Below are 14,168 nucleotides of genomic sequence, written 5' to 3'. Positions count from 1 at the left end.
TAAAATGTTTTCAACTCCCTTCAGTATAGGCAAAAACAATTTAATATTTATTTGTGAAGGATTTTTAACACACTTTGCTTATGCCTGCAGTATACAACCTTAAAAGTCACTCCAGCCTCTGAGTTAACAGAAAGGCTGTTGTGCAGAAGTTTGGTCACTTGTCTTTCATTTAAAGCACCTTCTGTTTTCAGGTCATGATCACCATTCATTCTAAACAAAGCAACTCTCATTTTTACTGGTAAATAAATCTGTGACAACTTACCATCTTCAGCCTTCCTAAGCTTCCCCTTATCTTGCCATATCTTGATCTTATACACAAAATTTTACTGGAATGCATAGGTATCAGACACATTATTTTATAAAATGAACATCTGCTAACTCAGAGCTGAACTTGATAATACATGTATAAAACCAAGCCTTCTTGCAAAGGTCTAGTTCCTGCAGTTGTACTTTTCTCTATGGGACAGATCCTTAGATCCACAGAACTTGTTTGTCAACAGTCACCAAAAACTCCTAAAAGGAAATAAAGTCAGGAATATGAAACTTCAACAATACATCATGTAGTAATAAGAGCTGGCCAAGGTTAGCCCAGCACATTTCACTCCTGGAATGTTTTAATAAACTGTCTAAATTATGTAAATAATGGAAATGGTAAATAGAAAGCTGCTCAACTGCCCTAAATATCTTCACTGACCAGGGAAGAACTTTATAACACAACACACCGAGCATCAATATGCTCAAAGGACTAAGGATTTGGCTGGTCCAATTGACACTTTAAAAAGCTGCAAAAACATGAAGAGAATTTTTAAAGAACTTGATAAGGTGTTTTCTCCAGCAAATGATTTTGTGTGGCAATTCATTTCTGAAAGCTAAGATAGCTCAGACTCACACACTATTTCCAATATTTGTGCAAAGAACAGTTGGATTGCTTTTTGAATAGTCCTAATCACTGACTTAAAGCACACTTTGTTAGTTTACAAATTAGATATCGAAGTAAGTGTCTCTAATCTCTAAACATTAGGAAAACCAACCCAGGAAGCAATAGGGAAGTAGTGTATTTTTTCTGTTTAGAAAGGGCTGTGTTAATATGATCTTTATTATCCATAAAAATTCCATAATGCACCCAGGGGCAGCATTAGAGAAACAGCATTTACACTTCTTCCAATCTATTTGTTAATGTCAAGTGGATTATTAGAAGGAATACAAAAGCTCTTACAATACTACACTTTTTATTCTAGGCTTAAAGCTTGCAGATTTTGATATTCAAAACCTCAGAATATGAAAGTAATTCAGTTCAAGCACCAGCATGAATGTATTTTCAATTGTTCCCAGAGCTCAGTCAGCGGTGAAGTGGAAAAACTGCCTGATACCAACACACAAATGAAACCAAGAGCCTTGCTTGTTACAGAACTGCAGACTTACTCACTGAATCACCTAATACTGTGCAAGCTATGTTACTGTCAATATTAGAGAAAACATAGCAGCACCCTTCCCCTTCCATCTATTGTCAGATATTCTGTATCTGTCTTTTTCAGTGAAGCAGGGTTTAAATGGAATACATCACCAATGTAACTTATCAATAAATTATATCCAGAAAATGAGTTGGTTTTTCCTCATGCAAATAATGGGGTAAAATTTGGAGGGGAAAAAAGCACATATTCTCCAAACCCAAAGTTTTAACTCAGGGGAAAAAAGAGACATATTTTGTTCCATTTCTACTAGTGTACACAAAAGTAACTTCCCTCCAGTAGATTCTGAAACTCAGGAATGTCTCATTGAAAAGAACATCTCTAAGATCATTTTTTTTCCCTCACAGTTAAGAAGAAATGACACCCTTGATCATGGCTAACAAACCTGGCACATATATGAGGCAAAATCTGTTTTAAAGTTTTTGTGAATTACATTTTTGTCATTCACACTAAAGGTCGGGCAGATTCTGAGATTTGGGAACAAGTGGATGTTCTCTTCAGCCATGGGGATTTGTTGCACTGAATTCCCTTTGATAGGTGAGGGAACCAAACAGCGTTTTTTGAGAGACAGAGATGGAAATGCCATTAGGATAATTTAAGGGGTTGATAATCCACAGCTTTCTTATTCTTAGCAGGGAAGATCTTTGAACAGGGAGTTCACAAATTTCATAGGAGGAACACAAGGTGCAAGCACCGACCTTGATCACGACATGGCACCATTTACCAGCGCTCACTTCTAGCTGGTGCCACTAGCAGCTCTTCTCAGCTCTCCTTGGAGAGTGCCAGCTGGTCTCAGAAGTCACAACTTCTGACCAGTGAGGGGTAATTCCCCCTCCAAGGTCTCTTCAATACCAAAGCTAGTGGCAAAACCTGCGTGTCCCTGCTTGCCAAGGAGAATAGTTTGATATAATCGTGTAGAACAGCCAGGGATGCGGCGCATCCTGAGGGCCCCGCGGCAGGTGACAGAGAGATTAGAAATAGACACTTGTGGAGAAATAGACGCGGTGAAGAGAAAATGGGAACTTTTTCTTTCTTTTTGATAAATCATCCCCGACGAGGCTGAGATGGTGGCAGCGGGAATGGGAAAGTTTGCTGGGACCTCGCATTAGCTCGTTTTTAGCAGCAAAACCCTAAAACGCCGTCACTTTTAGCTGAGAGCAGCAGAATCCCACCGCCAGCCCCTCCGGCTCTCCCTCTCTGCTTTTCCCCCGCCTGCAGCGGCGGCAGATGCTCCCCGCTCCCGGGCTGCTCCAGCCGCGTTCCCGGGCCGGGAGCCGCCGCGGGACGGGACGGGGCGGGAGCGGCCGGGAGAGGGAGGGAGGGAGTGAGGGAGAGAGGCGGCCCGCGGGGCAGCTTCCTCCCGCTCTGCCTTCCTCGTCCGGCGGCCGCAAGGACCGGACCATGGCTCGCGGCCGCCGCCGGGGAGGCTCCGCGCCGGGCACGGCCCCGCCGCCAGGTCCCCCCGGGGGCACCGAGCCCCGGGCTCGGTGTTAGAGCCTCGCCCGGGCGGACGCGGGCCATGGGCACGGCGTCGTCCCTGGTGAGCCCGGCGGGCGCGGTGGGCGAGGTGATCGAGGACACGTACGGCGGCGGCGGCGGCGAGGCCTGCGAGATCCCGGTGGAGGTGAAGCCCAAGGCGCGGCTGCTGCGCGGGTCCCTGCGCCGCGTCGGCGGCTCCCGGCCCGGCGGCCTCATCGGCGCCAGCTTCAAGTCGACGGCCTCGGTGCAGGAGCTGGAGTGCGTGGCCGAGTACGAGCGCCTGAGGAAGGAGTACGAGATCTTCCGCGTCAGCAAGAACAACGAGGTGGCCTCCATGGTGAAGAAGGAGGCCAAGCTGGACAGGGAGAACAAGCGGCTGCGCGCCGAGCTGCAGGTAGCGCCCGCTGCCCCGCGGGTGCGGGCACTGAGCAGCCAAGTGGGGCTGCCAAGGGCTCCTCCCGCTTCCTGGGGAAAGCCATGGCAAGGAGGTGACGGGTGCGAGGGAAGGCGAGGTGCTGGGGAACTGGTGTCCCGGTGCTCTCCTGATGAGCCATCGGGATGCTGTCAAAGTGCTCTTCTGGGCATGGGGACCGCACCCTGCGCGGCTGTGGCGACCTGAGACAGGGAACGGCCTGAAGTTGTGCCAGGGGAGGCTTAAGCAGGATAGTAAAAAAGGTTCCTCACCCAGAAGGTGGTTGGGCACTGGAACAGACCCCTCAGGGAAGTGCTCACAGCACCAGCCTGACAGAGTTCAAGAAGTGTTTCGACAATGCTGTCAGGCAGGTGCTGTGACTGTTGGAATATCCTGTGCAGGACCAGGAGTTGGACGCGATGGTCCTTGTGGTTCCCTTGCAACTCAGAATATTCTCTGATTCTGGCTGCCCTACAGTAAGGAGAGATGTAGGGTGCTGTGATAATACTGTAGTCAGACCTGAAAAGAAATCTAAAACCTCTTATTGCTAATAAAACTCTGAAAAAAATGAAATACTAAATGTTTTCAGGCACTTCAGAAAACATACCAGAAAATACTTAGAGAGAAAGAAAGTGCATTAGAAGCTAAATACCAAGCCATGGAAAGAGCTGCTACTTTTGAACATGATCGAGACAAGGTCAAAAGGCAATTCAAGGTATGGTTTGACTTTTCTATTCCTGGGAAAATGACCAAAAAAGATTGGATGTCACTTGTTCACATTCCCCAAACGAACCCTTTTCCAATAGTTTTCATGAGGGCCTCTCCTTAAAGACACCTTAGAGTGTCATAGCTGTAGCTGCCCATTTCCATTAAAATAATCCTACTGAAATCTCTCTGTAAGACTAAGAGGAAAAAAATATGAAATAACTTTATAATTTTTGAAAGGAGAATATGAAGTCATACATCATAAATTAAATTTCTGCATTGAATTTGAACACAGAAGTATATTCATATTTGAGAGTGACAAGAAAATGAGCTGCAAATTGATACATGCCTAATGAATGTATGAACACAGAGTTCCATTATTTCTGAATAATTTTGTATCTTGAATTGTAAGGTGCAATGCCTCTAGCTTACATTTTTTTAAAAATGTGTATTGGTGCATCTCTTGACTACAAAAATATGATACTTAGAGGCAGTTTGCACTCTGCAGAGATGACTTGAAAGGCCAGGCAGATGTTTCTACTTTTCCTTTGCTGCAGATGATACTTTTGCCACCCAAAACAGGGCAGTAGGTCCTAGTTTTTCACTGTTTTCAAGGTTCTTTATGTCCTTCATTTTAGTTGTCTGTAGCTACATGTAGTTCATGTTTGTCAGATATATAAAAAGAGGATTGATTCTGACCTTATTTAAGAAAATGAAACTTGAAGACTACTTAATTTCTTTGAATTTAAAACTAGATTCATGTTTTCTTTCCCACATGATGGTAATAAGTTACAGGACAGCTGGAGATGCTTGATCAATTTCTGTCACAAGTAATTTAAATTTCTGCAATAATAAAATGTAAATTAAAGATCATATGTAATTGTAAACAAATAAATGGAAGAATAAAAGGGAACCTTTGAAAGGTTACATGTAGCAATTTTAGAAGACAATAAAGTTTAAAAAATAAAAAGTTGTTTTAATTTATAATGAACATGCTAATGGAGGCTTCTATAACAATGGTATGCTAAGGTTTACAATGGTAAAATTTTAAAAATAGATAATGTTAAACTATGGTTTCCTGCTCATTTCTGATTCATGATGGCTTCAGATTCACATTTTCATGCCTTTGCCTGGTAAATGAATTACTTTTCCTATTGAAATTAGATAACATGAGCTCAGGAATATACTGATTTTTTTTTCCTTCCTGCTGATAGATTTTTAGAGAAACTAAGGAAAATGAGATTCAGGACTTACTGAGGGCCAAACGAGAGCTAGAAGCAAAACTCCAGAGACTGCAGGCCCAGGGGATCCAAGTGTTTGATCCTGAAGAGTCTGATTCTGACGATAATTGTACAGATGTTACAGGTGAGAATTTCATCCCCAATACTTTATGTTGGACCATGACTGAAGTCTCCAAATAGTAAAACAGAAGACAGATATTTATGTTGTTTTGAAAAAAAAAGTTTTATTAATCCAGATGAAAAGCAACTTAAAGTAGTTTGAAGGGTAAAAACAACAAACCTTTAGATTGTGGGAACCTCACATTTCTAGTATTAAAAATGAATAAATGAAAGACAGAGTACTGTCTAGACACAGTAACTTGAACACTTTTTAATAGTTGTTCCATGAACTGTTCTGAGTTTTCTAGTCTTTTCTGAGTTTTTTAATTCTATATCTGAGAGATGATTCTCCAGCATATCCAAAAATCACACCTTAATCTAGAGGGAATCTTAAGACACCTTGGATGATGACATATGCCAGTGTCAGCTGGTGTGTGTTCCAGAACAGCAGAATTAGATCTTTAATAAAGAAAAAGTAGGTACAAAACCTTATATATGCTGTATGAGGAATTTAATAGCATGGAAATGGTTCAGATGGGTATATGAGCAATCTATGTAATAGCAAATATTAGGAAATACCCTCAGTCTTTGGTGTCATGGATTCCCATTAACTTTGGACAAGCAACCATTTAGAGCTACAGCACAAAAAAGTGTGAGGAAATCTGCTGAAGGAAAAAAAAAATATGGTCAATGTCATATGGCTGGAGTATTTAGCACTGACAATTTTCCTTGTGTAGGTACAATGAAGAGGGTTTTTTGTCCTTTTTCCAATCCTTAGCTACAGGGGCACAATCTGAATACTGGAATGGAGGAGTGTTGGGAAGTGAGCCATCCATGGGTAGCATGATGCAACTTCAGCAGTCTTTCAGAGGGCCTGAATTTGCTCATAGTTCCATAGATGTCGAGGGACCATTTGCAAATATAAACAGAGGTAAGTAAGGGTAAGTTATCTTGCAGGGATTGTAGGTGTCTGTGGAATTTTTTCAACTATGCTTAAGTAACTCTGTTCCTTCTTAGATCCTTTTCTGTCTATTCTTGGGTAATTTAACCAAAGTATTATTTGGAATTCTTTGTAAAAATAAAAGGAAATGTAGATAAGTTATGTTGAATGTATGTGATGACTATATATATGACTATGTGCAGCAGTGATTTTAGCAAACAGTTACCACTGCTTTGTGTTCCTGGGTATGAACATCATATTTGTGTCAATGTTTTGTTCATTGATTTTGCATGGACTTTGACTCTGCCTAGGAGGCCACTTATGGAAATCTGATTGTAAGACCAGGGTGTACAGTTGTTATGTAAATCAGTGCTTGATATTTTCTTGTCAATAATTACTGCTTTTGAACTTTGTTTCCCAAGTGGTCTCTTGTAAATTGGCTTCTGATGCTCTGGTTTCCTTCACTGTTGTCCTGGCTCTAGAACCTCTTCTGCATATAGTTGACTTTGCTGGCAGTTTTTCCCTTTTAGTTCAATCCTTCAGGCTCTGTCTGATTCAGAAGTCTGTGCCTGCAAAGTGGGAGGGGTGGGTCTTCCCTGTGACGGATCCAACTTCATACACTAAGCCTTTCATCAACCTGTGTGGTCCTGAGAAGAGGACCTATTCCTATCTTGAAAGAATGACCAGTCACAAAATGAAGAATCTAAGAAAGTTTTAAAACTCATTGCTTCTGTAGGGAATAAACGTACAATGCTACAGGAAGCAATGGATTTTTATTCCAGAAGAGGAAGTTCCCACAGTTTTTTGCTGTCATTTGTTCACATGGTCTAATTGAAATAGATCTGAAGGAAAAGAAATGTTTGGTTATGAGTGAATTTATTATTCCTGCATATTGGTACTTATTTTACAATAACGCTATCAGCTTAATTTTGTGGAAACATTTCATCAATCCTTTTTAAAGGAAATATTATTGTGATGATAATATATTTAACACTTTTATTTTGCCACATTATCAAATTGTGTGACATTATCAAATGGCATGAGTTCTGAAAATTTGTAAAATTTAAATAATTGAGTAAAAACACTACTGCTATTTTAAATAAAATGTAGTATTCTTGATGTTAAGAGGTGATGACTTAACTGTTATGCAGTGTGATGACATGTGAAGATGTCTTAAGACTTCATTTTGGGGCTTTTTCCATTGGCAGATGATTGGGATGCTGCTGTTGCCAGTTTATTGCAGGTTACTCCTCTGTTTTCCCACTCGCTGTGGAGTAACACAGTAAGATGTTACATTATCAGTACTGATGAGACTCAGCCAGAAGTGTCCATCTTCATTAGAGTGAGTACCCCTACACCTGTGCTCACTTACATGCTGTCTTGTTTCCAGTGTGATGCTGGTTCAGAAATTTGTCTAATACTCTGTGAAAGCTTTAGTAGGTATAGTCTGATTTCAGTGAAATCAGTGAAAATATTGTCAAGGGCTTCAGGGCAACAAGCTTCTTAGATAAAAGAAACTGAGATTTGTTTGGTAGATCCTTAGTGCTATGCATGGTTAGTAATAGAGCACTGTTGCTCACATTTGCTTTCAGAACTACTCCCCAAAACTTCAGAGAGTCTGTGAAACAATGGGGTACTTCTTTCAAGTTGTTAATTTTTCAACAGAGAATGAAAGGCCTCTTCAGGATGTAAGAAAATGGGAAATTGAAAAAAGTTCTTTAGTCATTTTGCTCCTGCATTTAACTTTGCCAAGGTGAGTATTTTCCAGACTGGTGAAACAAATGGCAACTTGTAATTTATGCAGACTGCATAGCTTATTAAAATGTATGGATGCTTTGCTCAGTATGTTTCCTAAGCTAGTTACTTCAAAGTGATACTACTTCAAACTTCAGGTTTGCTAGTGCAGACACTTAAAAGAATGTATCAGCTTTGTACCATTTTATTTTTCTTGTAGCTACAAATTCTCTTAAAATACAGCTTGAACAATGTCTTAGTAACATACAGAAATGTTTGGCTTCCAAGAGCATCTCTCTGTTGCGCATGTGGCTATGTCTTAGGAATACAAGATGGCTGATGTCAGTGTCCTCAGTGTTTTTCTTTTGCTTATCTAGCCTTACTCCTGTCCATAGTATTTGGGGTTTATTCTATCACATAGTTCCTGGTCTTGGCTGTCTTTCAGACTAATGTCATGGCTCTCCTGTGTGTTACCTTATGCTATCTTTTGACAGTTTTGATTTACTGAAGTCATGATGTTTCATGACAAATAGTGATGGAATGTGGTCTGTTTGTTCAGTGAGTAATTTCTTAACCTTCTAGAAGAAAAAGCATGATTCACTAAAGAAAATAAACCAAAGGAGGGATATTTTTAAATTGTGTTAGGAATGTTACTGTTATGCATTATATGCTGTTGCCAAATAACCCAGTTTTGTGTATGTGGAGCACAAATGTGTAAGAACAAAATATGCAGGGGAAAAAAAAGCCCAGAAGTATTAATTTAGAGAATTTATCTTACAATAACTCTGATGAAAATTGTGGTGCTTGTGTAAAGATGGTAATATTTGAGCAATCCTGTCTGCTATTGTCAGCATCTCCAAGTAATATAGTTCCTTCTGTGGAACAGCAATAAATATCCATGGATATCATTCACATATATAAATGCAAAGTGCTTTTGAATTTGGAGGTGTCAAATTCACCTTTTAAAATACTATAAATTGAAAGACTGTCACCCAAGACATCTGACAAATACTAAAGGACTCTTCCTAAAAAGATCAAAAATAGAACAGAACCTTCAGATAACTGATAGCAAAGCATATCTATGATGCTTATTAATCGTATGTGAAACCATGTTCTTTCCATGCAAGGCAATTCCTTTCACTTTGTGTATTGGTATGACAGGAAAAACAGCTTTACATTTACAAATCAGTAATCATAAAAATTAATACATTGTTTTGCTGGTTTTGGTACAAGTAACATAAATCTCTCTTTTAGCTTTATCTTGCTTCAGAATTTTTCTCAAATTCTCTGTTGAAGTATTTGATTGCTTTTTGCTATAAATAGATATGACTTTTGAATTAGATTTTGCAGTGAAACTCATCTTCGGAGCATGTGTTGATTGAACTGTTTACTACAGCAGTGTAATATAGCACAAGAATGCTGATTTCCAATCTAGTTGTTTGTTGGAGGACTGTGAAGAAGCCTTCTTGAGAAATCCAGAAGAAAAGCCCCGGTTAATTTACCACAGAAGGGAGGATGGCAAAGTCAGTTCAGTCTCAGTGCAGCAGTTAATTGAGCAAATTTCTTGCATGAACAAAGCAAAGGTATGGCATTTAAAAATTGCTATAAACAACACTACATGCTAATAGTCCCAGATTTTAGAAGAAATTGCATTGCACTCATTGCTCTGGCTGCTCATTCTGTGAGCAGATCGATGAAGCTGAAATTTATGAATGTTACGAAATTTTCATAAGCAGGGGAGAAAAAAAAGCCACTGCATTTTCACTGAAAAAAATGGCTATGCTCTAAGGTTAGAATTTCTTACCTGTATTTAGACATTCAAATGGCAAAGTGCCTCTGTAGCCACGAAAGGGAATGAAGTATATGTCTAGAGAGAATCCTGATGCCTAAAAATAGATCAGTTATGATCTATTTTCCTCCACAGAGACAAAAGTTGAGAATAGCTGAAACTAGATGCTAAAAATTCTTAGGCAAAGTGAATCTTACCTAAGGAAGGCAAGAGAATGGAATTTAAATGTGTTCCAGAATGTTTTTGTTGGAAGTCCTAAATATTGTTCTCAGTTGGATTCAGAGTTGTGTCATGCTTTTCGATTTACTTTTGCAGATGATTGACCATGTTGGAGGTATGGAGGAAGGAGCATATGAAATCTATAATTGTGTGGAAAAAATAATTAAACAGGTAAAGTACATCATGCATTTTAGCTTTTTATGCCTATGCTGATTAATGATTTTAAATTACATCAGTGTGATTACTATGTGGTACTTAGGTGTGATTCAAAGTATCGCTCCATTTTATTGTTAATATCTGGCAAGCAAGGAAATGTGCAAGTGGAAAATAAAACCCCAAACTGAACAGTGCTTTTATGGACAGAAACGCTGGACCATGGGAAAAGGTTCTATTTATGGGTCTAACTTAGCTTTTAATTTCTCTTTATCCATATCATAGATATGTCCTCTCCTTGTGGTTTCTACTGTGAGATATTTAAAATCAATGTCTTGAGACCTGTGTGTTCAGAGTTGACTTAGTTTCATTTAATTGTTTATTTATTTATGTTCTATGCTACCCTTCAAGGCAGTGAGCATATTGGTGTTAGTAGAGCCACACTCATACTGAGACTAACAGCAAATGTGCTTGCTATGTAGTTGCAGTTTTCTCCATGTAATTATTTTTTACTTAGGATATATTGGGGTGTGAAATGACAGACCTAGAAGGCAAGGATTTGGGAAATAAGGAAGACTCCACTGCTCCTGAAGAAGAAATTTTTGGTGATGTATTGTGGGATGCACATGATGAACAAGAACAGATGGAAGCTTTTCAGCAGGCCTCTAATTCAACATGTGAGCTGGGATTTGAGAAAGTGAGTACATTGTAAAGGTATATAGATGAAGAGAAAATAATCATTCACTTTTATCCCTTGTTGGGCAAGATGCATTTCTACAGAAGCTGTGTCTGAGACCATCCTTAAGGCTATCACTCCTTGTGCTGGAAGAAGCCATATGTCTGATATAGATGGCATATTTCTTTTCTGGGAGAGATGCCAGTTGGTGTGTTGTTGAATGACATTGATGAAGAAGTAGTTGTGCCTGCACTGGAGAAAAGCACTATAACAGTGTGCCAGAAGCAGAGCATCCTCTTAGATGTTGGTCATCAATAGGAAACACTCTATCTATTTTGTCTTCTTCTATTTTTTTTTATTTCTCTTTTATTTTTCCCTGAGGAAATTCAGTCTCTTTCTTGACACCTGGAGTTAGGTCTTTTGGAGATAGTTAATGAAAAGATTTCATCTCATCATACAGCCGTAAAAGAACAAAGGAAACTTTATAGTGGAGAGCTGCTGAATACCTCAGTACTTACTCATTACTGGAAATAACTTTTTTAAACTTTCCAAGTTGTGAGTATCAGGAATAGTTACATGTTGGAAGATATGAATGTAGGAGGATAAATGTTAAAGTCATCACAGAGTGTGGTGCAGTAGTTTATTTTGGCAATGTAACAAAAGCATGCATTTAAATTCTTAGTACCCTTATTTTACTAGCACAATATATTATTTTACTTCACCATTCCTATATTGGTAATGGTTTGGGGGATTGTACCATCTTTACTATGTTGTAGAGCAATCGAATAACAGAACATTAAAGAAAAATATCAATGTATATCTAAATACACCTTTTACTTTGAAGACATAGTTCTCCCAAGCAGGTGAAAGGTGTTTTGCTTTGATTCATTTTGTCATCTGCTGCAATATTTTTGGACATTAATATGCTGTAAGAAAGCCTTCTTTTGTATGCTTTTGTATGCTGAAAATAGTCATTCGTGGCAGATGCCAGCTTTTTCCTGGCAACCATATCCAGTATAGTGGAGTAGTTTGGAGAAAGGGAGGGCAAGGAAGCCTGAACAAAACCAGAACACTGTTGCTTTACTATAATAACACTAATTCAGTTTATTAACACTGAAGATTACATTTTAAACAGAGTTTTGAAGAAAGTGTTAATTAGTTATACACTTTTTTAAAAAGAGAGAAAAAATTCTATGGTTTAAGTGTTTCCTTGCAACATCTGTTTACACTTGTATTATATTGCATTTCAGTAGTTGCTCCTTTACCTTAATAAACTGGTACATGCATTTTGAATTGAAATGGTTTACAATACCAGGCACTATATTTCTTCCTTAAACACTGGACTATTTATAATGATTGCTTCTTTTTTGTAGTATTTTGAACGTCTGAATGACCTAGTAGCAGCACCAGCACCAATTCCACCACTTCTTGTATCAGGAGGACCAGGCTCTGGGAAATCTCTCCTTCTGTCAAAATGGTAGTTTAAATGTATTTTTCTTTATATGAATGAAATTTAAGAAAAAAGTTTCCATTACATTTCAAACATTGTGTCATTAATAAGAGGTAAAATGGGGGTATTTACAAAGTGCTGATGTTATTAAGCATGCTGGAATGATTTGTGGTATTTGAGTTGCTAATTTCATCTGGACTGCCTTTGACAGCTCCCTGACGCCAGCTGCAACACCTTATGATAAGACATCACTTACACATCTGTCTTTGCACAGCATTACAATGTGGTTTTGATAGCTCAATAGTATTGCCCTTCTGTAGTACACAAGAAGAGTCTGAAATAAAGAAAGAATCCTCATAATTTTTCATAGACCATCGAATTTTATGGTCACTTGTATGCTATGACAAAATTTGCTATCATAAAAATAAATTGATGGTGTCTTTGCTTTTTAAAAGCTTAGTGGCACATGACTATTCAGTGCCAGGAAGGACACTTGCTACTTACTATCAGTAATGGCGAAAGCAAAAATGGAATTTGACATTAGAAGTTCAATTATACCTCAGGAAATGTCTATTTGGTTTTCTAAGATAAACATGGAACATATGTAGCTAAGATACTCTATCTACTTTAGCAAAAATGATGTTTTTTGTTGGAGATCTATTTGCAAAATTACAGTCTGTGAGTCTTATTTTTTTCTTCTCTTCTTTCATTAGGATTCAATTACAGCAGAAGCATTCACCAAACACTCTCATTCTTTACCATTTTGTTGGAAGGCCCATGTCTACCAGTTCAGAATCTGCATTGATAATTAAGCGCCTTACTCTGAAGGTAATGCTAAATATATGCCCTGAATTGCATCTTTGTGTGTCTGTATGTGTGCTTGTGTGTGCAAAGATAACATTTTCTGCAAAATTTTCAGCATCAGTGAAAAGTAGTACAAATGTAGTGGAAAAATATTCAGGTTCAGATCAGTCGGGGCTCTGGGAAACCTGGTCTGGTTGAAGATGCCCCTGCTCATTGCAGGGAATCTGACTAGGTGGGCTTTTAAAGCTCCTTCTAATCCAAACTCTTCTGTGAGTCTATAAAATGTAAGGCATTATAGAATGAGGGGAATCTGATCCTGTACACTTAATGTAGCTCAACTAAATAGCATCTCTGGGATATTCATAATAGATCAGCATTAGCAGTTATGTTTTCAGTGACCTATATCGATGACTTATAAAACCATATAATTATACTCCTTACAAAATTCCCTGCCATCTGGTCAATGAGAGAGGCAGGTCGTACGTCTTGTGTCTGTGCGCTTAGAAACCCGAGGCTGTATTGGCCACTTGGCACCATCTTGTTCCTAGATTAGGCTCTCTCCTATATTGGTTTATTTTTAATTGTGTGCTGAGTATATGGCGAATAAGAAGGATCATTTTTGTGCCAGGGTCTGAACTTACTTTTTCCATCTCAAGTGTGGCACTAAGGCCTCACAGTACTAAAACCTGTAGAAAAATGAATTCAGTTCTGCTATCCGTGCAGTTTTCTCATCTATCTTAGATGTTTGCCTGTTTAATCTGTGCAACTTCAAGTCCTTTAAGTCTTCATATTTCTTGTCTGTTGTGTAAAGGTTGTCTCTCTAGAATTTACACACCGAGTTCAAGAAATATTCTTTGTTCTGCATATGCCATCTTTCTGCATAAACTAGAAGAAAATAATTGTGTGTGAACTTGACTAGAAAAATTGCCCCCAAATCACATAGAGTTTTTTTGGGGGGGAGGTGAGTTAAGGGGTCAGAACTGATTTTTTTTTTTCCA

General features: G+C 38.9%; 1 protein-coding gene across 3 annotated transcripts in view; it reads left to right on the top strand.

The window, feature by feature from the left end:
* Positions 1-2,802: 2,802 nt before the first annotated feature.
* NPHP3 (nephrocystin 3) overlaps positions 2,803-14,168 on the top strand; it is a 29,897-nt gene continuing 18,531 nt past the window's right edge. For 2 of the 3 annotated variants that reach the window (XM_030265087.4, XM_030265088.4), the window contains exons 1-11: positions 2,839-3,342; positions 3,950-4,075; positions 5,280-5,430; positions 6,184-6,336; positions 7,554-7,687; positions 7,938-8,098; positions 9,515-9,662; positions 10,184-10,258; positions 10,758-10,937; positions 12,290-12,393; positions 13,080-13,194. In XM_030265087.4, the coding sequence (XP_030120947.4) occupies positions 2,989-3,342; positions 3,950-4,075; positions 5,280-5,430; positions 6,184-6,336; positions 7,554-7,687; positions 7,938-8,098; positions 9,515-9,662; positions 10,184-10,258; positions 10,758-10,937; positions 12,290-12,393; positions 13,080-13,194 (1,701 nt within the window). In that variant the 5' untranslated portion in view covers positions 2,839-2,988. Of the gene's footprint in view, positions 3,343-3,949; positions 4,076-5,279; positions 5,431-6,183; positions 6,337-7,553; positions 7,688-7,937; positions 8,099-9,514; positions 9,663-10,183; positions 10,259-10,757; positions 10,938-12,289; positions 12,394-13,079; positions 13,195-14,168 lie in introns of all 3 variants that reach the window. The other variant, XM_030265086.4, reaches the window with a different exon arrangement.

The sequence above is a fragment of the Taeniopygia guttata genome, chromosome 2 (assembly GCF_048771995.1).
Source record: "Taeniopygia guttata chromosome 2, bTaeGut7.mat, whole genome shotgun sequence".
In the NCBI taxonomy this organism is placed as follows: Eukaryota; Metazoa; Chordata; class Aves; order Passeriformes; family Estrildidae; genus Taeniopygia; species Taeniopygia guttata.
This window is presented reverse-complemented; position numbering and strand designations above follow the sequence as displayed.